Source organism: Myotis lucifugus, unplaced genomic scaffold (assembly GCF_000147115.1).
Source record: "Myotis lucifugus unplaced genomic scaffold, Myoluc2.0 scaffold_8, whole genome shotgun sequence".
Lineage (NCBI taxonomy): Eukaryota > Metazoa > Chordata > Mammalia > Chiroptera > Vespertilionidae > Myotis > Myotis lucifugus.
This window is the reverse complement of record NW_005871056.1, coordinates 14,291,356-14,316,029: the sequence shown is the minus strand read 5'-3', so window position 1 is coordinate 14,316,029 and position 24,674 is coordinate 14,291,356. Positions and strand designations below refer to the sequence as shown.

At 49.7% G+C, this 24,674-nt stretch overlaps 1 protein-coding gene across 1 annotated transcript; it reads left to right on the top strand.

Moving 5' to 3' along the window:
* The first annotated feature begins 688 nt into the window (after positions 1-688).
* Positions 689-20,259, top strand: SLC6A1 (solute carrier family 6 member 1). The gene is made up of 15 exons (XM_014451323.2): positions 689-752; positions 2,076-2,418; positions 2,789-2,920; positions 3,481-3,581; positions 4,352-4,461; positions 6,041-6,173; positions 9,386-9,520; positions 9,752-9,855; positions 10,130-10,254; positions 11,423-11,535; positions 11,926-12,057; positions 13,600-13,702; positions 14,768-14,868; positions 15,749-15,916; positions 17,871-20,259. The coding sequence occupies exons 2-15, from the start codon at positions 2,181-2,183 to the stop codon at positions 17,973-17,975; spliced, it is 1,800 nt and encodes a 599-aa protein (XP_014306809.1). The 5' UTR covers positions 689-752; positions 2,076-2,180; the 3' UTR covers positions 17,976-20,259.
* The last annotated feature ends 4,415 nt before the right edge of the window (positions 20,260-24,674 follow it).

Genomic DNA, 24,674 nt, shown 5'->3' with positions numbered 1-24,674 from the left:
CTGGCCAGGGCTATTTGTAAATTTTTGTAGAATTTAAAAAATAATTCTAGAAATCCAGAAGCCTGCAAAAAAAAGAAAGCAAAAACCACTTATAAACTAACCACTGAGAACATATTAGGGTAAATCTTTTAGTGTTGTTTTTTTGTGGTTGTTTTTTTTAACGAACAGATTTTGAGGGGAGGTAAAAATAGGAACATACAATACATACATACTCAATAAATTGTTTTGAAACCTGGTTTTCTGTTCCACAAAACAACGGGCTCTCTCTCATGTTACACATGGTTTTCAACAACATGGGGCTCGCCACAACATCCAACTGCAAGGGTGGATGGAGCGTGGAGAAATATACCAGCTGCATTCATTGGCTCCCAGTAGAACCCTGAGTAGCTGTAGCCCCTCCGTGGTTTATCTCTTCTTTCTGATAAAATTATGGAACACCTTCCTCACAGTGCCCTCAGGCCCACTCTCACAGCTGGCCCACGGGCAGCAGGCCCTACTCCTGCATGTTCCCAGGGCCTCATGGGCCAGCCATGCTGCATGGACTCGCTGAGGTCACCCCAGCTGGGTGGCTCCAAGGGGCTCATACAGAGTACAGCCGCTAGCAGGCTTCTTGCACCCCTGCTGTTCTCTGCCCAGGGCTGCTCATCAGTGCCGGCTGTCAGTTACGGCCCCTCCTCTCTTCTGTTTTGCAGGCTCTCTCCCAGGAATTGCAGAGGGAGCCGCTCTGGAGCTGACCTGCCACAGAAAATCAGGTAAAATCAACAACCCAAATCATAACCCTTTTCAAACCAGTCAGGTGACAAGCACTCTTACAGGCCATGAAAGCTCATGTTTACCACAATTCTACAAGGCAGATAGCATTACCCCCATTTTATAGATGGGGAAGCTGAGCCTAGAGCAACTTAGGGCCACTCAGCTGGTAAGAGAGATCTAAACCCAAGACTGGACTGAGTCCAGTGTCACACACTGTCCTCTACTCGCTTTCTCTGGAACTAGAGGTAAGAGGGGTTCAGAACCGATCTAGCCAGTGGTCCTTCCTCACCTGAGGGCTGGGGCTAGGCTCCCGGCATAAGAATCTCCTGCTCAGCCAGCATGGCTCACTGGTTGAGCATCAACCTACGAACTAGGAGGTCACATGACCAGTCACGGCACATGCCTGGGTTTCCAGCTTGATCCCTAGTGGGGGGCATGCAGAAGGCAGCCAATCAATGATTCTCTTATCATTGGTGTTTCTGTCTCTCCCTCTCCCTTCCTCTATGAAATCAATAAAAATATATATTTTTTTAAAAAGAATCTCCTTTAAGGAATTTGTTAGAAGTATAGACTTGGAGCTCATCTTTGGTGGGAGCTGGGAATGTGTCTTTATAGAGCTTTCCAAATGACTTGGGAACACAGCCAGGCTTGGGAACTGCTGATGAAATAGCAACAAGTTCCCATTGTTTTCCAGGCACAGTGTGTCTCCATAAATAAGTGAAGAACAACAGCCCGATGAGGGACGTACTATTATCATCCTCGGTTTAAAAGAGAGGGAGAATGGGGCCCAGAGAGGTTTAGAAGTTTACCCAAAGTCACACAGCTTGAAAGTGGTAAAGAGGGCTTTGATCATGGTCCGTGTTTGTGCTCATATACCACCTTCACCTACCACCTGCGGCCGGGATACCTCCCTGTTCGGCTCCACATTCAGATCTGCCATTGCTTACCCTGCTGTGGCTATCACAGCATCAGGAAATGGAAATCTGATTGCTTCCAGGGAGGCAAAGATGAGGAGCATTTAGTGTTTCTCTTTGGCAGCTTGGTCGCCCTGGTTTTCTTCTCTGAGCATGACACACAACAGAGGCCACATGACACAGATGACCAGAGTTGAAGCTAGTCCAGGAGACAACAGACCACACCCGCACATGTTGTCTTTGGAAACAAATGGCACCCGCCTTCCTCGGGGAGCAGAGCCTGGTGGGAGGAACAGGGTTTGTAGGAGAGCTTTCTTAGAGCCCTGGTTCCTTCGTGAGTTACTTGCTTTTTGTTATTTTGGGGGCAACTCCATAACCTTGCCCTCCTTCATTGCTTGTCACCACCAGCCTTCTGTTCTAGGGTGACCTTGAACCGCAAAACTGCTGTCCACGTGGACCGGGGCCGACATCGCACGTCCATCTGCCAGGACCCCTGCGTCCAAACTCCGAGACATGGCGACAGATGGCAGCAAGGTGGCTGACGGACAGATCTCCACGGAGGTCAGCGAGATTCCCACGGGCAGTGACAAGCCCAAAACCCTGGTGGTCAAAGTGCAGAAGAAGGCGGCGGACCTTCCGGACCGGGACACATGGAAGGGCCGTTTCGACTTCCTCATGTCCTGCGTGGGCTATGCCATTGGCCTGGGCAACGTCTGGAGATTCCCCTATCTCTGCGGAAAAAACGGCGGTGGTAGGTGCTGGCCTGGACCCCCCAGAAAGTGTTCCACTTAGACCTTTCCTGGGGCAACCTTAGTGGAATGGGTCCCCGAAAGACTCCAGAAGGAGGGTCAGGCCCCACTTCCTGTTTCGTGTCCTTTTACCAAAGGATTCTGAAAGGGCTTGTCCTCCGTCAATGATCTGAGAGTTCACCTCTTCATTTGCCAAGTGCAGGTCGTGTGTTTTGAGCAGGATTGTCCTTGGGCGTTGGCTGTGGGTGCGCTTTTGAGGCAGAGTGTACGGAAATCACGGCAGAGACCCCAGAACGCCCCGTGTGACGCTCTCTGTGCCCGGGGCTTCTCCAACGCCGGAGGCCCCGGGCATCTCTCTTCTCGACCCCGCAGGGGCCTTCCTGATCCCCTACTTCCTGACGCTCATCTTTGCGGGGGTCCCACTCTTCCTGCTGGAATGCTCCCTCGGCCAGTACACATCCATCGGGGGCCTGGGGGTGTGGAAGCTGGCCCCCATGTTCAAAGGTAAGTCTGCAGAGTGGGGCCGTGGGTCGGGGCGATGACCTTACCCACAGGAGGGTGGCAAAGCCAGGGCCTTCCCAATATGCTTGACCCCTCTAGACAGAGGGAGCTGCTCAGCCACGTCTGAGCAGAGTGGAGCCATTAAGGGGCCAGGTGACAGGTGACCACGCTGGCCAAAACCTAGGGCGGTAGAGAGGAGGACTCAATCTGGGGGGCCCATATTCACATCTGCCTGCCCTGTTCTGTAACTCATTTCCCTGGCATGTGCTGGGTGCGACTTTCTTGGCTCCCTTGCTCAAAGCTGACAGATACTCGGGTGAACACGTGGAGAAGCATGCTTTCCTGCAGGCCCAGCCCCAGCCCCACCTTCAGCCAGTCTGTGTGGGGGCCCCAGACACCAGGCCTGGCTCCCTCCCTCACCAGATGCATGTGACCTTAGCCACGTTCCTGCCTCTCCCCAAGGTCGAGTGAGATTGTAGACGTTGTGGGAAATGATAACAGTGACATGCACGGGGAAAATTGTGATTATTCAATGAGTATCATGAGGGTGTGCTCCCTCCCAGGAGTGGGCCTTGCCGCTGCTGTGCTGTCCTTCTGGCTGAACATCTACTACATCGTCATCATCTCCTGGGCTATCTACTACCTGTACAATTCCTTCACCACGGTGAGTGTCCCTCCACCCGCTGCTCGAGAAAGAGCCACACCCAGAGTCCACCCTGCATCCACTAGGACCACAATTCTGCTGACAGAGCCGTTCCTCCAGCGGCAGGGGGCAAGGTGGTCTTCAGCAGCCCTTGTCTCCCCACAGTTATAGCCCCATGACCCGAGCCCCTATTCTGGGCCAGGCGCTTCGTGGGGTAACATCTAACCCTCATGACACCCCGCTAAGATGGGTATTGTTAGCCCACTTTATATGAACCCAGGTTCAAACCCTGACCCTACTCTATACCAGCTGTGCAACTTCGGGGAGGAGACTTAACCTCTCTGAGCCTCAGTGCCCTCCTAGAGTTGTGAGAATTGCAGCATAAATGTGTGTGCAGCGCTTAGGTCTGTGCCTGGAAAAGTGCAAGCGCGGTAAGTAGTCAGTGTCAGTGTGCACAGGCTCAGAGTCATTAGCTTGGAAGTGGTCTGGGATGGACACACAAAACCTTATGGTGCCGTTTGGAAACTCATTTTCTGAGTGAAAAGCTTGAGGTTCAGATATCAGCAATGACACGTAGGTGCTGTGTGATCTTGAGCAAGTTGCTGCCCCTCTCTGATCTCTCAAATGGGGCTCACGGTATGACTTGCATTTGGGAGCTGTTGGGAAGGGGAAGGGGGAAAATGGCCGTGAGGGGGCTCAGGGGACCATAAGGATGGACAGGGTGTGCTAGGGTCACTGTTGCCAACGCCTATGGCTCAACAGGTTTTGTCTGTGTCGCTGTGTCTTTGCAGACACTGCCATGGAAACATTGTGACAACCACTGGAACACAGACCGCTGCTTCTCCAACTACAGCATTGCAAACACCACCAACCTGACCAGCGCTGTGATGGAGTTCTGGGAGTGAGTGCAGGGTTATTCCTGGTGGGTGGCAGGGCCAGCAGGTACAGAGGCACCTCAGAAGGCTGATGGAAGGGTTAGGTGAAGGACTGTGGAGATGTGAGCAGGGCTAAGGGAGCCCCAAGAAAGGGTGAAACCCCTCTCTCCCCCAGAAAGCTGAACTTTGGAAGAGCCACTAGACATGCGCTAGAGTAAACCTTTGGTAGAGAAACCCAGCTGCAGACAAAGCCACAGGCAGCAGGGAGAATACATCCACAACATCACTCTCCTCCCACCCTCTGAGCTCCTGCTATTGGTCAAACCCAGAAGGCAAAGGAACTGGCGTTAGAGCCATAGCTTTCAGCCTCCAGGACAAGAGCAGAGTGGAGAAGGGTAGACAATGGCGAATGGAGAGGAATAACCATCCTAGGCCTAAGAGAGGCCAATAAAGTCCCGATTCATTCTGAAAACCAGCCCTGAGTCAGTTAGAATAAAGACACACACACACACACACACACACACACACACGCACTGTCCATAGTGAAGGCCATGTTGATTGTTTCATCATAGAAGGTGCAGATTAGGAGCATTAATTTTCCAAAACGAGGTCCTGAGACCCAAATCTCTTTGGCATGAAGGCAGCATCTGTGCTGGGCAGCTTGCTAGGGTCTACCTGGAAGTTTGCACTGCACCTTGGATACGCTGCCAAGAGGCGCCGTTCTCAGGAGGCGTCAGAACACGTGAAGTCACTCTCTTTGTGCTGAAACGTCCTTGGCTAGGCTGTCTCCTTACGAACAAATACCAGATTCTACTCTGGCTGGTTCTGCTTTCAGGCATCTCCCACATGCAGTTGTCTCCCACACGTCCAGGCTTTTCATTCAACCTTTTATTCAATAAACATTTCTTGAGCAGTCTGGTTAGGGATGTGGATAGGTAAACAGGCAGTGGCAACACCAAGTGACCAGCACTGAAAGGAGGGACATGGAAGGCTGTGGGGCCCCACGGAGGCGCCTGGACCAACCTCGGTGAGGAATGGCATCTAAGGATGAAAAGCACTGTCGGGGAGACAGGTGTGGGAAGAGTATGCGTGAAGGCTTGGAGGCAGGTGAGAGCAAGCAAGCTGGAGTGAGGGGATGACAAGTAGTCCAGTCGTAGGAGAGCTTGAGGGGCTGTGGTGAGAGCCAAGACGAGGGCCAGCTCATCACGGCTTGCAAGAGCCACCTGGAGAGTTGGGCTTCATTCTGAGAACAATAAGAAGCGATTCATTGCAGAACTTTAAGCGGAGGAGTGACATGACCAGACTTGCAATTAGAAGGATCTCTGGGGACTGGAGTGGGGACAGAGAGAAAGTGAAGGTGGGGATCCTGGGCGGAGACCTGCAGCCATCTACGTGAGCAACAGTGGAGGCTGAATTAAGGCACTGGCAGGTCAGCCCTTTCTACCGATTAGTATAATGGGCCCCACGGTCCCCACGCAGCTCTTAGATCTCAGTGACCGCAGATGTCAGCAGTCACAGTGCAAGATATTACCTGTGTCCACACACTGGCCCAGCTCCCGGGTCAGTCCGGCCCCCGTGACTGTCACCTCCCTCCTGTTCCATCAGGCGTAACATGCATCAGATGACGGACGGGCTGGATAAGCCGGGTCAGATCCGCTGGCCTCTGGCCATCACCCTGGCCATCGCCTGGATCCTTGTGTATTTCTGTATCTGGAAGGGTGTTGGCTGGACTGGAAAGGTAAGAGACGTGCACAGTGGGAACTAGAGAGGGATGCGGGGATCTCCCACCTGGGCAAGCAGTCTGTGCCTCCCAGGAACCCTTTCCATCTTTAATTTAAGCAGGTCTCTTCATCACGCTGTGCCTCAGTTTTCTTCCCTATAAAATGGGAATAACATTACCTACCTTTGGGGAGGTGTAAGGATTAAAGGAAATAATGCAAATTAGGCACTTAACACGGTGCCAGGCTCACATTAAGTCTTTTGAGATTAGCCTGGGCCTGGCAGAGCCACTGCAAGACAGAGGGTAAATGTTACTCATTGACCATTAAACTATGGTCCAGGGGTGACTACCCCACATCCCAGCTTTGAAGAGCAACGGAGATGGATTGATTAATAGTTGACTACTCAGGCCTTGTATTCAAATAGACCTGAGTTCAGATCCCAACTTGGCCATTGACTTGGCCCTATGCCCTTGGGCAAGTCACTTCACCTCTGAAACTTAGTTTCTTCCTCTAAAAATGGGGCTAATACTATGCTTATCTGTTGGTTTGTTATGCAGATCAAAATTTCTTCCTCTAAAAATGGGGCTAATACTATGCTTATCTGTTGGTTTGTTATGCAGATCAAAATTTCATGATTTTGTAAGGCGCTCTGCAGCTGGCAAGGGGAGTTATTGTTTTTGTTTTTATTATTGGCAAGGGCAGAGGCGCTCTGCAGCTGGCAAGGGGAGTTATTGTTTTTGTTTTTATTATTGGCAAGGGCAGAGCCAGGCCAAGTTGGGTTGCGCAACCTGGGGACATGGGTGGGGAGCTTGCCAATCAAACTGGGGGGAGGAAGACTGGCCTCAAACCTACTTCTTACCCGCTTTAAGTCCCACCCCATGAGTCCGGGGACAGAAGATGACCAGGTCTCACTGGTCTTGGCCTGAAGGATGCAGCAAGTGTGTTGTCTGAGGTCATTAAAGTAAGTGAGGGAGAGAAAGGATTTGAACTGACTAAGGCTGGAGACAGGGAGGTTCAGGCTGCCTAAGAAGCTGAATGAGCAAAACAGAACCTCAATGAATTCTACACTTGGGAATGGGCACAGCTTATGAAAAAACTGCCCCATTTAGTCTGGTCGGACTTTTGGACTCAAATTCAAGGCTGGTGTCAAAGCAGCTCTGCTCTGTCCCTAGGCTGCACGAGAGAAGGAGGCCACAGTTGTCTCCAGGCCCAACTTTTAGAAGCAGAAGAACATAGTGGCCTAGACCCCTGGTGCCTAGCTGTGTGCTCCTGGGCAAGTCAGTTCACTTCTCTGAGCCTCAGTCTCCTCATCTGTGAAGTGGTCACAATACTGGCACCTCACAGGGTTGTTACAAAGACTTGAGGGGGGTAATCTACACACAGTGTGTAGCATATGCCTAGCACACAGTAGGCACTCAATACATGACATCAATTATAATCATTTTTGGGTGGTATCTAGAGTTCCTGCTACATTAGAAGACTGGCTACTTCTTGGGGACAGAGGTAGGGCCTCCCTCACTGCATCTCTTGAGTGAGCCAACCACTCCATCAGTAAACATTCACTGAGCACTGACTGTGTACCTAGCTCCATGCTGCACATGGAAGACACATTGAACTGCAAGACCTAGCAGCAAATATTAAGCATGTTGTATGTCCTCATGCGACCAAACTTTCTGACTAGCAAGGTTGATTGTACCCATTTTACAGACAAGAAAACAGATAGGCTTAGGGAGGATAAGAAATTGCCCACCGTCACATAGCTTGTAGGTGACACAGGCAGTTCTGACTCCCCTTTTCCTAATTCCAAGTACAGTGATCTTTTTTTTAAAATATATTTTATTGATTTTTTACAGAGAGGAAGGGAGAAGAAGAGAGATAGAGAGTTAGAAACATCGATCAGCTGCCTCCTGCACACCCCCTACTGGGGATGTGCCCGCAACCAAGGTACATGCCCTTGATCGGAATCGAACCTGGGACTCTTCAGTCCACAGACCGAAGCTCTATCCACTGAGCCAAACAGGTCAGGGCATCAAGTACAGTGATCTTGATGGGGTTGTGGCCGCCTTTCCTAACCCCGAAGACTCTCAGAGTCAACTCAGGGAGATGAAACTAACCCACAGAACAATTTATGCTGAGCATGACGCTAAGATATAAAGGTCACTGAACTTGAAAATTGCTCTCTCACACCACTGAGCAAAGAAATGTAATCTCCGTTTTTTGATGATTAATTTGGCAAGAAGTAATTTTTTAAGATGATTATACCCAGGAAAGGTGCTCTCTGTAATGTTGGGAAAAATTCAATTTCTGGAATGTAATTAGGCAATATGAGTTAAAGCCTTTGAGAAACTTATTCCTTTTTTCTCAGTAATTCTACTTCTAGAAATTTTTTCCAAAGACTAATATAATTTTTTAGTACAAGTTGCAGTAATTTTTAGTATAATTTGCCTAATTTTGTAGACAAAGTTTCATATTCAGGAGTACCCAATGTAGTAGACTTAGGATTGACATAAACTTGGAAGTGACCTCAATGGATGGTGGAACCTCCTGAGGGACTATTTTGTATAATTAAAAAAATACATTGTTCTGAGACAGTAAAACAATTTTTAGTAAATAAAACAAGAAACAAAGATGTATGTACTATGTTGTTGTTTTTTATTTTAAGCATGTTACATGAAAAGGCAAGTACATCATTTTGTAAGAAAATGTGATCATATACGCAAAGTAAAGTCTCCAAAGAGGAACAGTAAAGCATTAACACCCATGCATTGGTGCATTTGTCTGGCATTTATCGAGTGTCCACTATCTACCATGGACTGTTCTAGGCCCTGGGAAAACAGAGAAGTGAACAAGACAAGCCTTGTCCTCCATGTAACTTACCTTCTAGAGGCTGTTGAAAGGAACTGTGTGTTCATATGTGATTTTTTAAGTTTTCCTGTCACCACATACTTTAATTTAAACAGAAATCAAAAAGTAGGGGAGGGATAGGGGAAGGGAAAATTCGGGCACTGAGCTGGTTGGTTCAGACTCCAAGGAGGAGCTGCAGAAAAGTGGCCAAGCAGAGCATGTTAGGAATCCAGGAAGGCTTCCTGGAGGAAGAGAACTAGAGCCAAGCCCAGAGCCACAGCAGGTACAGATGTAGGTGAAGTGGGGAAGAGGAGGCATAGGTGTGCTGGGGTGTGTGTGTGGGGGGGGGGGAGGAAGGTGACCATATCACCCACTTTCCTCCCAGGTGGTCTACTTCTCAGCCACATATCCCTACATCATGCTGATCATCCTGTTCTTCCGCGGAGTGACACTGCCGGGGGCCGGGGAGGGCATCCTCTTCTATATCACACCCAACTTCCACAAGCTGTCGGACTCTGAGGTGAGCGGTCCTCCTGGCCCCAGGTACTAGAAGGCGCCAGTTCTGTTAAGTGCACACCTGAGTCCTGAGCCACAGGTGACCAGCGCTAGGATAAGTTATTGCTGCTCTCTGACCCTCCTGTGTGAACTGGGATTGTTGCCAGGTAGAGCTGGTTAGCACATGTAAATGGCCCTGCAGCACGGCGGCTTTATGATTATAAATGTTGACTATTCTTTCTCATTCTGCCTATAGGTGTGGCTGGATGCTGCCACTCAGATTTTCTTCTCCTACGGGCTGGGCCTAGGATCCTTGATCGCTCTTGGGAGCTACAACAGTTTCCACAACAACGTCTACAGGTGCCCATGCACAGGAGCACCTTCCTCCGGCCACAGCCCTCCGCGGCTACACCCCAGGCCTTTCTCCTCTGTCAACTCCGTCTTTCTCAGAGCCAGTCCCTCTGGCCACTCCTTCTGGTTCCACTTCTTCCCCGGAGGTGGGGGTGGGGGAGTGGACCCACCAGCCCTTTAGCCCCCCTGACAGGCACCCTCTCCCCCTTGCCCTTTGCTAGCCACAGCCTATTAGCTCACCGTCCTGCCCACCCACCCGCCCTGACCGTGCCTTTTCTCGCAGGGACTCTATTATTGTCTGCTGCATCAATTCGTGCACCAGCATGTTCGCAGGATTTGTCATCTTCTCCATCGTGGGCTTCATGGCCCATGTCACCAAGAGGTCCATTGCTGATGTGGCGGCCTCAGGTCAGCACCGCACAGGACCGGGGCTCTGGAGAGGGAGGGGCTGGCGTTTGCGGTCATCAGATCACCACCTTCGCTCGCTGGCATAGAGGCCACTGTGGGCCAGGCAGCGCCCTGAGCATTGATGTGGACTGTATCTCTGGATCTTTCTGACACGGGGGAGCTGGGAAGGTGGTAGGACTTTGGAGTTGAGCCCAGACCTGGCTGATTGCAGAGCCTGGCCATACTGGCACATCTAGCCCAATCCTGGGCATCCAGGGGGAGCAGACTCGCTCTTGCCCCAAGGATAGAAACGTTGGTCCAATTCAGACATGTTCACCGCCATGACACAAAGCACCCAAGTCCGTGCATTTGTCCCAGTTCCAAAAACATCCTCATCCAGTGGGCTGTGCCCATGCTGCCCTCTGCACAGATAGGTACGGGGTCCAAGGAAAAACCTAGGCACCCCTCCCTTCAGGAAAGCAGCAAACATGAGGACCCACTGTGTGCACAGCAGAGGCCCAGGGGCTCAGGAAGGAAGCATCGTGGGTTATGCTGAAAGGAACGTTCTCCCCTGAGGCCCTGATCTCCCCCACTTGGGCAGCCCACCAGCTCATTTCTCTGGAACCCACAGCCACCACCCCACTTTCCAGAGCCAGACCCCAGGGAGGTTATAGTCTGCTTTCTTTTCCTGCCAAGGTTTTCCCGATCGCTTGAATATCACCCCACCCAGACACTCAAACACAACCTTCCCACACTGACCTCCTCAAGCCTTCTGCTCCCCTGTGCTCCCCATTATAGCAAAGGGTTCTGCCAGCCAGTGCCCAGGACAGAGCCCCAGCAACACTCTGTACCCTTCCGTCACCACCACAGGCAAACCAACCAGTGCCAGGACCTGCCCGTTCTACTTCCTGTTTCTCCATCTGGTCACCTCTCTGCCCCTGCACTGTCCCCATTGCTGGCCAGGCCAGCGCAGTTCCTCATCTCATTCCACTGGTCCCCTTGACTGGACCCAAGCCTACGGCCTCCCCGACCAAGCACACACTTTTTCCTCAAGTAGAAAAGGGGGCTGACAACCCTCACTCAAAAGGTTTCTTGGGAGATGAAGTGAACCTTGGAAAGTGGGTGTGTACTGAATATGTTGTAGGTGCTTGCTATGTTTTATTTATATTTTTTATTCTCTCCCCCACAGGCCCTGGGCTGGCGTTCCTGGCCTACCCAGAGGCGGTGACCCAGCTGCCCATCTCTCCCCTCTGGTCCATTCTCTTCTTCTCCATGCTGCTGATGCTGGGCATTGACAGCCAGGTGAGGATGTCCTCCCTGGCACCTTGGGGAGCCCCTCGCCCAGCCTTGCCCATCTGGGAGGAAGCAGAAAGAGGAGGCCACTGCCCTAGGCCCCCTGAGAAGATGGCCTGGAGTATCAGTCCCCTAGAATGTCCACCACATGAAACTTCAGGAAACAGCTCAGCCACCTTCCCCGCTTTTGAGATGGGGAAGCTGATGCTCAGAGTGAGGGACTCCCCGAGTTCACAAAGGGAGGCCGAGGCAGAGGCCGAGGCAGATCAGGCCTGGATCCCGGGGCTCAGTGGGCCCTGCTGTCTCCATGCTGCTGGGCTCTCCGGTCTCCCGCCAATCAGGCTGTGGGTGGTTGGGGTTGGGGCCCTCCGCGGTGGCTGACCCCTGTTCCCCCTGAAGTTCTGCACGGTGGAGGGCTTCATCACCGCCCTGGTGGACGAGTACCCCAAACTCCTCCGCAACCGCAGGGAGCTCTTCATCGCTGCCGTCTGCGTCGTCTCCTACCTGATCGGCCTCTCTAACATCACTCAGGTAAGGGCAGTAAGCACCTGGCACCCACTCTGTGCCAGGGCCACTCCCAGGCCCTCTGCACCCCACCCTTGTCTTAGCCCACTTTACTTCCCAAACCCCGTTCATTGAATACCATCTCCATGCCAAGCCCAGCACACACTGCAAGAAGTAAGATGGGGTCCCTTCCCTTAAGGGGCCCCTGGGTTGATGGGAGACACAATGATGCAGAAATGATGGGCGGAGCTAGAGAATATAGCCCCTAACCCGGCCTAGGGCACCAGGTATTCTTTCTGGAAAAGGGGATGCAGGGGCTGAGTTTTAAAAGACTCGTACAAATTAACTGGAGTCCTGGCTGGGTGGTTCAGTTGGTTGGAGTGTTGTCCCGTACACCAAAAGGTTGCAGGTTTGATTCCCAGTCAGGGCACCTACCTAGGTTGTGGGTTTGATCCCCAGTACTGATGTGCATTCAATAAAAATTTCCTCGGGTGAGGATTTAAAGAAGTTTAACTGGAGAGTCAAGGTGGAGTTAGTTGGGTCTTTGAAGTTGACACTGCCCTTCCCTTTCATTCCTACTTTTTCCCCCCCTTTGGATATTAATGAGCAAGGCTCCCTGCGTTCAAGCCCCCTCTCAGTCTACACAGAAGACAAATATATAACTGATGAATTGTACAATAAATATAAATGACGCTAAAGCCATGAGCTCAGCCCTGTGGGTCTGATTTATGATCCACAAAACCACCCCTGGGTTCAAATACAGTTCAGACTTAGAATTAGTGTTTATTCATTCTCTCATAATTGATGAACACCTACTACGGGCCTGGTGTGACATTGGAGATTCAGGAGTGAACATGACAGACAATATCTGCTCTCTTGGATAAGACTGACATACACATTAGATCATTAAATGCCATGAAGAAAAGAGGATAGTGGAACAGAGAATGACCAGCAGGGACGGGAAAGACGCTACCTCAACAGAGTAGTCAGGGGCAGTCCCTCTAAGGAAGTGGTAGTTGAACTGAGACTCCAATGAGAGGAAGATCCAGCCAGGGGAGACCTAGCTAGGGGAAGAAGTCACAGCAGGTGCAAAGGCCCTGAGGTGGGAATGGGCTTGGTGAACGTGAGGAACGGTGTGGTGGGGGCAGAGGGGGTGAGGGGTTAAGTGGGGGATGCAGATCCAGAGATCATGCAGGACCTTGAAGGCCAAGGCATTGGATTTTATTTTATTATTTTATTTTCTATCTTTCTACTGATTTATGAACTATGTTATTGTCTTATTTAAGCCATGGAAGGTTTTGAGCAGGGGAGGGACTTGACTGACTCAACATTGTGGACAGATGGCTCCTCTTCTGCCCTCCAGCCTTACTGGAAATGGGGCACTTCCCTCCATGCTCCCCACATTTGCATGTTTTCTGCCCAATCCCAGAGAATCAACGCCCGCACCCTCCTTGCTGCAGTTTAGCCTAACCCCGGCCTCCTCAGACTGTAAAGCCCAGGCTGACTGTGAACGGAATGCACGGGTCCCTGGCGGAAGTGGCCTCACTCTCGCCGTTTTTGCTCCTGCAGGGGGGCATTTATGTCTTCAAGCTTTTTGATTACTACTCGGCCAGTGGCATGAGCCTGCTGTTCCTCGTGTTCTTTGAGTGTGTCTCCATCTCCTGGTTTTACGGTGAGCATCAGCCCTCTTCCCCCTGTCATTCATTCATTCATTCATTCGTCATTCCTTTCTCCAGTTATCTTTCAACCAGTACAACTTGAACACCAGGCCCTTCCCATACATTCATGTATTTCGTTCTCACAACAACTCGATGGTGTTACCACAGGAGGTCCCATGTTTAGAAGATATCCTAAGAAGAACAGTTAAATAAACTCATTTAAAACGGGAACCACGATTTCTTCATCAATTTTGGGATGAAATGGTTTGTTTGAGATTTTATCTAGAAAAGGGAAATCAAGACTACAAAAAAAATTCTACAGTTAAAAGTATGCACTATCTTAGAACAAAGAATGAAGGAAATAGTGACTTTATTTGTTGGTTTGTGGCCTAAGTTTCCAGACCAACTGCATGGCAGTCCAAGCATATCCTTCCCTACTCTTCGATGATCACAGCAAGATGATGTGTTTGAGAGAAATGTTCTCCGGGGTCCCTCTTAGTGCTTGATAATCATTGTATCTTTCTTGCCACCTCACCTCCTCATCATTTTCCTTTCCTCAACTCTAACTGGCCTAGTGCTCTCAGATCCTCCTTGTCAGTGACTTTGCTTATGATTGGAGCAGTGCCCTGCATTACTTCATGACATCTGTGGGTCTTTGCAGGATTTGCAGTTCTTCTTTGCAATCTCTCACCAGTTGCTGATAGCATCAGATCAACAGGGAAAACCATCCTGGCCCAGGAAGGCTTTGCAGGAATGGCTGGGACAGATGGTGCCTGGGGGGACATTAAGAGTGATGGGGACACGTTTTGTAAGCATATCCGGTTTTTGGTAGATATTTTCATGTTAAAGTGATTTGCTTTCCCACGCTACCTACTTGCTGTGGGGATTTGGTTATTAAATAATTACTAGATAATGAGCACCCCTCAGAGCACTAGCCCCATGTTATAGACGAGGAAACTGAGGCCCAGAAAGGTTGGGTGACTTGTGTATGGTCAGACTGTGAGAAAGGGACAGCTTGAGTTTAGCCTGTAATGCCCACAACTCACCCATCCATCCTGCTTTTGCTCCAAATGTCACAGGTGTCAACCGATTCTATGACAACATCCAAGAGATGGTTGGCTTCAGGCCCTGCCTCTGGTGGAAACTCTGCTGGTCCTTCTTCACCCCAATCATCGTGGCGGTAAGGACAGCACCTGACCAGCCCTGCTAGGATGAGCACAACTAGACCCTGGGTCCAGAGAGGAACTTCTGGAGGCAGAGATGGATGGAAGAGGCCCCAGACCCCTGTTCCCTAATACGACCACTCCCTGCCATCTGTTGAGCATCTGTTTTGTTCCCTGCATGGTGCCAGACATAGTGCATCATCCTTACAACCTCAGACAACTGAGGACCCAGCGCTCCCCCAGCCAGCATCACCCATCGTGTCGGTGCTGCATCACCCATCGTGTCGGTGCTGCACTCAAACCGCGTCGGCCTGATTCTGAAGCCCAAACTATTCATACATTCCCTTCTGCAAGGGGAAGGTGAGGCATGAGCAGGCCCTGGAGGGGGATGCCCCAAGTCCTTGGTCGGCCCCAAGTCCTTGTTCGGGGGGGCTGGGGCCACTACACATGTTGTGTCTTGAACAAGGGCACCCAGCCAGTGGCGAATGGCGACTGACATCCAACTATTCTGCTTGCCAAGCTGGTTAACTTGGAGAAAGGGATGTTTTTTCTGTCAGTCCTCTCAGAGGAGTCACCTTTTCCTATTGGTCCTTCCAGAGGGTGTGCCTTTTTCTATTGGTTCTCCCAGGACGGGTGCCCTTTACTATTGGTTGTCATGGAAATGGCTCCTTTGGCCATTGGTGCTCCCAGAGAGGACACCTTCTGTCTTGCACAAAGGCTCCTCCTGTACTGGAAGTGGCCTTGAGTGCAGATTCCCAAGATGTTGAGCCTCTGTGAGGGTCAGCCTCAAGGTAGTGGTGGGGGGAGTGGACCTGTCAGCTGCAGGATCTGAGGAGGGACCTTGGCTGACCAATATGTGTGACCTACTGCCCCCCGCCCTCTCCCCCACCCTCCCAGGGTGTGTTCCTTTTCAGTGCTGTGCAGATGACTCCTCTCACCATGGGAAACTATGTTTTCCCCAAGTGGGGCCAGGGCGTGGGCTGGCTCATGGCTCTGTCTTCCATGGTCCTCATCCCTGGGTACATGGTCTACATGTTCCTCACCTTAAAGGGCTCCCTGAAGCAGGTAAGCTTCCTCTTCACCCTTTGCATCCTTGGTCCCCTTCCCCCACTGTGCTGGGCACAGCCCCTCCTCTTGTGGAGCTCACGGTCTAACAAACAAATCAATAGCCAGTGGCAATGGAGTGTTAGAGGAGCCATGATTGGGGTAAACCAGGGAGATGGGTAAGCCCTGCTGGGTTGGGGAGGGTTAGGGAGGAGGGCTTCTTGGGAGAGGGGAAAGCTAAGTATGAGCCAGAGTTAAAAATAGAAGCAGAAGAATGTTCCTAGAAGTCGAGGTGGGAGGGGGGAGTGGGGGGAGCATGTGCAAGGCCCACAGGTATACACTTATCGCTGTGGCTGGAGGGTAGAGTGAGGAGGGGTGCAGGGGGTATCAGAGATGAGGATGGGAATTTATGGTCTGGCCAGATCATGGAGGGCTTTGAAGATCACGACAAGAACTTTGGACTTTATCCTAAGGGTAATGGGGAGCCATCGAGGGTTCGGAGCAAATGAAGGGTGGAATCAGACGCGTTGAGGGCTTCCTCGAGACCTCATTTGTGAGCTTGATAAAGAGAAAACATGGCCTTACCCTCAAGGGAAGGCAGAGCCTGTAAGGTGTGCTTCCCTAGCAGGGGCTCACGAGCGTGTGCCTGGTCCATGCCAGCTCTTCGGTAAGTTGTATCAAGTTCTTGAGTGAGACACGGCAGTGCTGGAGGGAGCCAGGTGCTAGAGACAGGAATGGAGTGAGTGCAGGCTGAGGATATTCACTGAGGCAAGTTGGAGAATCAGATTATGGAGGCCACAGCTGGGAAGATCTGAATCAGTGGCTCTCAACCTTGTTTCCCACCAAGATGTCCTCGCCAGAAGGAGGTGCTCGGGTCTGCAGCTCAGGGAAGGGGAGTGGAGGGTTGTGTGCAGTCCCTGGAGTTGCTGGGCAGCCTTCTTGAATCACAGATGGAGAAACTGAGGCCACGTGAGGAAACCACTGGCCCATTCCTTGCAGAGCTGGAGCTGCAGCCCTTTTATCCAACTCCAGGTTCAGTGTTTTCATTTCCCATTGTTCTCTGCTGAGCCTCGAGAGGAAGCCAGGTCTGCATTTGTGGAGGAGAGCACAGCCTGTGCGAAGGCACCGTGGTGGGAAAGGGCAGCCAGGCGCGTCTGAAGACGGCGTGTTAGCTGATAAGGCAGGGCTGCGGGTTATGGGTGGAGAAGGTGGTGGGAGAGCCAAACATGCAGTGAATATGTATCGAGCATCTACTATATGCCAGACACTATGGTCAGGACTGGGGACACAGCACTGAACAAAGCAGGCGAAAATCCCACCCTTTTGGAGCTCATATTCTAGGAGAGGAATATCAATAAATAACAAAATGAAAACATGTTAGATGGGGAGGAGGACTATGGAGAAACACAAAGTAGGAAGGAGTTTAGGGAGTGCTGGGCAAGGCCTCACTGAGGGGATGACACTGAGCCAAGACCTAAGGAGGTAGACATCGAGGTGTCACTATCTGAAAGGAAGAATGTGCCAGACCGGGTGCAGCACGTGCAAAGGCCCCGAGGCAGGTGCACGCGTGGTGTGTGTGAGGAGCGGTGAGGAGGCCAGGGCGGCTGGAATGAAGTAAGTGAGGGGATGAGGAAGGACACGGCGGTCTGAGAGGACAGGGGCCAGATGACTCAAGGGCCACAATGGGTTCTTAAACTGGACCGGAGGGCCAGAACAAAAGCATGGATGGAGTGTTTGTGTGATCTAATATAAATTCAAAGTAAACGGGATGATGGTCAAGGATGGACGTGGAGGGCCAGTGGGGGGCTGTTGCTCTAACCCAAGTGAGAGGAGGTGTGCGTGGAGGGTGTGAGACACGGCAGAGTCTGGGCACAGTTTGAAGGCAGAGCAGACAGAATAGACTTGAAAAGAAGGTGGGGGAACAGAGAGGCCCGTCTCCTTCCATCTCAGCCCGAATTCTCCCCGGTGCCCACAGCGCATTCAGGTCATGATCCAGCCCAGCGAAGACATCGTCCGCCCGGAGAACGGTCCGGAGCAGCCCCAGGCCAGCGGCTCAGCCAGCAAAGAGGCCTACATCTAGGGGTGCGAGGCGGCTCGCCGACCCGATACTCTCACCCCCCGCCTGGCTGAGCGGGACCACCACTTGATGTCTGAAGATACCATCTATCTCAACCTACCTCGAGTGGCGTGTCCAGACACCATCACCACGCAGAGAGGGGAGGTGGGGGACAGTCTCACCCCTGCTGGGTCCTGCCTTGCGCAAAAATACTCCTCGGCTCCGGCACCTGCGGGCCGGTGACCTTTTTAATCCGGGCCCCGTAAGCGTCCAGCAGTGGGCACTTGTGACTGCCGCGTAGGTCACTTTTATCCGCCAGCGAGTGTGACTCGGTGAGGCTGCACCCTCCTGGCTTTTAGTCGTTTCCCTGACTGTTCTCTTAACTGCCGAAACCCGTGACTGTTACCTTGGACTTTGCAGGAGTGCGTTTCCACCGGAAGGCTGCTCTGTACACATGAAAAGGGCATTTTGTATAACAGGTTTCTAGGGAGAGCTCGCTCTTAAGTAGCAGGGAGCCAGCAGAGCTCTCTCCGTTTTTTTGGTTTTCTCCTTCCCGAGGCAGCTGACTTTAAAACAAGCCCGAGGACCTCAGTCAGCATCCCCCGGCCTGCTTCTCAAGCCGTCTGTACAGGGTCCTGCTTCCCTGCCACCGGCTGAGAGCATCTCTGTGGCTAGGCCTTCCTGCCCCTCCCCGCCAGGCCCTTCTGACTGCAGCCGGCCCTGCCCGTTGGAAACTGCCACAAGCACAATTAAATTTCTAATCAGCATTCCGGGGGACCTACGATCCTGCTGGGGACGTTCCCTCATCGAAGCCCCAGTGTCTCTTAGGATGCCCAGAGTTAGAGAGCACAGAACAGCTGTGGAGGAAATCAAGGTCAAGTGATCCTACCCCTGCGTCCAAATGGATCCACTGACCTTTTTAAAACGATCTCCTCCCTCACTACCACCCCCTTCAAAGCTGCGGCCCTCTCACCGTCTCTGAAACTCCTCAGTGGGAGTCCCCTCACTGCCACCAAAATCTACCCAGCCACCAACTGAGGCGCTAGTGTTCATCCAGCACCCCAACCCCACCTCCAAAGTGCTTCCAAGAGGAAAGCTGCTTCCCCGGGAAGTCGGTTTTGTTCCTTTCCGGAATTGGCTCCGGAATCGGCTCCGGAATGGGCTCCGGAATCAGCTCCGGAATGGGCTCCGGAATGGGCTCCGTGGTGGCGGTGGCAAGTCGGCACATCGGGTGAAGACAGTTCCTTGCAGGCCCCAGTGACTCAGTTCCTCATCTGGCAGGAAGATGGGTTCCCAAGTAGCAAATTGTCTGTCGTGCCCTGTAGCTCCTTAGCTAGTTAGCTCACAAACTGTGTTTTACAACTAATCCTTAATCACTATGGTAAATAACTGTGACTGTGGGTTCTTTAATCTCTTGTCATTCTCATCTGAAAGTGACCAGTGACCAGCATATCAGTTCTTGCAATAAGGTATTACCCTCAGAATATTAAGCACATCATTGTAGAGAAAACGCAAAGCATTTGTATACACACACTCATCCTCGCGCGTGGTAGTTAGGGTCTTGTTGGGTATCGTGTAGGAAATCTAAAACCTGTTCCTGAATCATCTGTAAAATAGTCTCATTGCTAAGGGCATCCCAGATGCCAGCTGGCGACTCCATGGTCAACCTGCATATGTATCGTTCAATTATAGGGTTTAGGCTGAAAGGAACCCTTCACTGTGTATCATGGTCCCACCCCCATCCTTTTAGAATAAGGGCAGGAAGACTTCAAACTTTCTCTTTGTTCTTCAGTGTGAAACTAAGACCAAGTCTTTTTAAGACAAATGCAGTGTATTTCATGTTTGTAAGCAAATCTAAGTGAGATGTTTGGCAAGAAATCCCCTAACTGATTTCCATCCAAACCTACTTATATAGCACAATATTATTACGTGTCGTACAATTACTGTGAGAACTGTGAATATGTGTAACATTTTTTAGTATTTGCCCTGGGGGGGGAAGATATTGTATTATCATATATGCTTTTTTTTGCAATAAGGATTTATTCTCAGAACACCAAGTAAATCTATCTCTATATAAAAAAATATATGTAATATAAACATATTCAAACTATATACAGAGCCTGTTTTAAAATAATTACAGCGTTATTTAGTAAAATTATCTGTTCTATGGACCAAATGTAAAATATTTATAAATGAAGATGCATTTTAAATGTCTATAAATGGTGTCATAACTGGAGCACGGACATTATGTACATTCCTAAGAATTTAGAGGAAAAATAATAAAGGTTCTATGATCTACAATGTCAAACCTTCAATTCTTGGGGGTGGGGGCACAATTGCCTCTTTAAATCAGACCAAACTTACACACAATATTATTTTTCCCCAACAGAGAGGGAGAGAGGTTTTGGGCTCACATTCAGTGAGATAGAGATGGACTTCCAAAAAGTCTTGGAATGTGTAGCTAAAACATGACTCTGTGCTACAAAAGGGAGGTATTCTTACTGTTCTAGAAAATTTTAATGTGGTCTACTAAATAAAGGTCTAAACCCAGGATAATAGGAACATGTTTAGTTAACAAGGACATTCATGCATTCACTCATTGATTCATTCCTTAAAATACTATTGTTTTTAGAATTATTATTATATATCTTTATTGATTTCAGAGAGGAAGGGAGAGAGAGAGAGAGAGAGAGAGAGAGAGAGAGAAACATCAATGATGAGAGAGAATCATTGATCGGCTGCGTCCTGCACACCCCCTACTGGGGATCAGGCCCACAACCTGGGCATGTGCCCTTGACCAGAATCGAACCTGGGACCCTTCAGTCACCAAGCTGACGCTCTATCCACTGAGCCAAACCGGCTAAATCTTTTTAAATCTTACTTAAAAAATTTGAATTCTACAGAGAAGTACAAATGGTTCAATGGACACCCAGGTTCACCAGTTGTTGACATAGTGATGATATTCTCTGTCAGTCCAAGTTCAGTCTGGGGAGCGGAACCACCATGAATATTGTGGAATAAGGCAGTGGTTCTCAACCTTCCTAATGCCGCGACCCTTTAATACAGTTCCTCATGTTGTGGTGACCCCCAATTTCATTGTTACAAGTTGAACATAATTAAAGCATAGTGATTAATCACAAAAACAATATGCAATTATATATGTGTTTTCCAATGGTCTTAGGTGACCCCTGTGAAAGGGTCGTTTGACCCCCAAAGGGGTCTCGACCCACAGGTTGAGAACCGCTGGAATAGGGATTTATTACAGGAACAAGACCTTCTACAATGGAGGTGGAAGTTAAGAAGTAAGGGTCTGAAAGAGAGAGTTGGGAGATCAGAGCTAAGTCACTAAGCAACTTGAGCAGAAGAAGTCTGAGCAATGTGTGTGTCCCCACAGTGCCTTGCTGTCCCTTTTGCAGATTGAACTCTAATGCCCTGTGAGCAGAGAATTCCAGTGGATCCACAATGCGTGCAGTTGAGTGAGACTCAAAGCCCCCACAAGGTTAAGTGTGTTATGTCTACAACTGAGTAAGCAGGGGCTCTCAGAACCCCGCGAGGCCACTCTATTTGAACTGGAACGTGGTTCCGAAGCAGAAAGAAGGCAATGGTGTTCTAAGAAACACCCATCACCCAAGGAGCCCTCCTCATGTTCTTTGTTACTCAAGGTACTTCCCTTATTAGCCAACCACTTACACCAAAAATGATGGCATAAGAGGAAAGGGAAAGATGTGCTAACTCACACTTTCTCTTCCTTCTCAGTTCAGCTGAAGGTAGTGAGTATTGGCAGAAAGTGTGCGTGTCAAAGAAGTGATATAAAAGCAACTCAGCTTTGTGTAGGTTTTTCTACTGGTCTGATACGAACAAAAGGCCAGTGCCTGTCCAAGCTTCGAAATCCATGTTGTGAAATTCACATATGAGCTCAACGCTCTTGCATTTGTATACTATAAAGATGAACAATAAAATTTATGCTAAAGATTTAGATTTCAAATTTTCCTTTACTTGGGATAATATTAAATAGCAAATTAAGAAGCACCATGACTGGTCAAGAGAACGACCATGAAAGGAAGGAAAGGCCTGATTTTAGAACCTTTAGCAGCACTTTTTTCCTGCTTTTTGAACAAGGAGCCCTGCATTTGTCTTTTGAACTGTTTTTTAGTATTTGTTCTTGGGGGGGAGGGGGCGGGGAAGATATTGTATTATCATATACTAGAGGCCGGATGCACAAAATTCATGCAAGGGTAGGCCTTTGCAGCCCCGGCTGCCTCAGCCCTCGAAGCCCCGCCCCCACCCACTGGTCCTTCCGGTAGGTGGTTCCACAGTCCGGTCTAATTAGCATATTAGCTCTTTATTATATAGGATGCTATTCTTTTGCAATAAAGATTTGTTCTCATAACACCAAGTAAATATATCTCTATATAAAAATATATGTAATATAAACATATTCAAACTATATACAGAGCCTGTTTTTTAAAAAATTACATTATAATTACTGTTACAATCTGCAAATAAAGGAGTTGGCCTGGGAAGTGTAGGGGATGCTGTTGCCTCTGCGTGGCTCCCACCTCTGGATGTCTGGTGGTCGACCTGGAGCCACTGGTCAGCAGGGCAATGGGCAGGGGAGAGCATGACAAGCTGGACCCCTCCGGCACCTCTGGGAACACACAGGTGTCTCACTCATCTGACCCTGAAGACCTCCCGGGAGTAATGGCTCCCGCTTTACTTCTGCCTTCCGGTATCAGGCAAATGTTGCTTTTGGCCAACTCTAATCCAGAACTGCACAGAGAAGGGGATTCCGGGAAATGCAGTCTTAGCTTAACCAAGTGAATAGGACAATACAACACCCCTTCCCCCAAAAAACATAATAATAATAATAATAATAATATGATGATGATGATGATGATTTTGCTAATCCGTTTGAGAGGAAGTTGCTGAAATTTGGACCCTGCTTCTCTTAAAACATGAGCACATCTCCTGTAAGAAAAAGGACATTTATCAAATGCAGAAAATTTCACACTGTTACAATAAAATTATCTAATCTGCAGCCATATCCAATTTCTCTAATTGTCCTGATAAAACCCTTTATAGCAATTTTTGCCTGGTCCTGGATCCAGGAGCGCCTCTTCTTGCCAGGCAGAGATGACACCGTGAGACTCCCAAACTCGCTCGGGTTTGATTTGGGGTGAAAAACAAACAGCACTTGCTGGTCTGTATTAGGGGGCCAGGGGCATGTTCTGCCTCTGGCTCCTCGAGATGGCCTCAGGCCTGCTTCCTTCCCTTCATTCAGGTCTCTGCTCAAATGGCATCTCCTCCCAGAGGCCTTCCTGACCACCTACCCACAATAACACACTTCCCCGTCTCTCTCTGTCCCCTAACTCTGCTTTATTTTTCTTTTAAAAATATTTTTATTGATTTTTTTTTTTACAAAAAATATGTGCCCTGACTGGAGATTGAACCCCCAACCTTGGCATATCGGGACAACACTCTAACAAAATGAGCTACCCAGCCAGGGCCTGCTTTATTTTTCTTATTTTCGGGACTTGTATGTTTATTAATTCCTCCCTCCAATATAAAGGAAACTCTGGAAGGATAGAGTCTTTTTCTGGTTCACTGCTCTGTCCTAAATGCCCACAATAGTGCCTGACACACAATAGGAGCTCAATAAATATATGAATGAATGAATGAATGAATGAATGAATATGGACAGAGAATGACAATATAACAGCCATTAAGGTCGCTGGCTTTGGGGTCAGACAGCCCTGGACATGAGTGACAGCTTTGCTGCTCGCTCTCCATGCATCTCTGAACACGTCAGTTAAATCTCTTTATGTCTCAGTTTCCTCACAAAATCGTGGTGAAAGTGAAATTAGTTAAATAAAACAAGGAAAGCACAAAGCAGAGTGCCTGGCCCCAAATGAGCATGCAAAAAATAGCACGTGTTATGGCGATGGTGCCTGAGAGCTTCCCTTATAGAAGGATCTTTTCATTCAGGGTCCATCCCCCACCCAGAGCCCTGTGTTTTGAAGGATTTTGTCTACCAAACTGTCACTTAATAATAAGCCCTCTTTTTTTAATTAATCAGATGTGGCTGCTAATTAGAGCTCCTGATTAGCATGAGGTAACCAGGGTGACAGCACTGAGCTGATATCATTCCAGACATAAACAAAGCAATGTGGCATTTTGGGAACCCAGCTCAACCTGATGGTGGGTAATTATGTGATTTCCTCCTGGCTCCGTGTCATGTGAAAAAGAGCCCCAGACACCCTCTTGGTCTCTCCAGGGACCCTGGCCAGTCCAGGGCCTCAGGTGGGGTCTTTATCTCCATCAGCTCACGAAACATCTGGTTGCAGGCTTTGCATTTCTCCTCTTTAAAATCAAAGCCACGCAGAATGCTTTGAGAAGCAAACTGCCAGACGGGGTGACCGCAACGCTGGGTCAAGTTAATGGAAAAGAACACAACAATGGCTTGCGCTCTTGAAGCTCCAATTGTGGGCACGTCTCGTTTCTTCAGATGACCTCGCAGCAGTGCAGCTGCTGAGTCCATTCTGAGGCCTGTGCGTTCTTAAGGGCACGCACTCCGAGGGCTTCCAGGTAAACGATGACCCTTTTCGTTCCCCCGAGAGTATCAGTGGTGATCAGCCCCCCACACCCTTTCCCCAACCAGGTCTTGTTATTTTCAAAATTTCCAATTTCACAGCCGAAGATAATCCAGCTTATATTTCTTCGAAT

Coding starts and splice junctions, on each gene's coding strand:
- SLC6A1 (XM_014451323.2), top strand. CDS start 2,181: ATGGCGACAGATGGCAGCAAGGTGGCTGACGGACAGATCTCCACGGAG. Junction 4,462..6,040: donor GCTGTGATGGAGTTCTGGGA/GTGAGTGCAGGG, acceptor CTGTTCCATCAG/GCGTAACATGCATCAGATGA. Junction 13,703..14,767: donor CTCCATCTCCTGGTTTTACG/GTGAGCATCAGC, acceptor CAAATGTCACAG/GTGTCAACCGATTCTATGAC.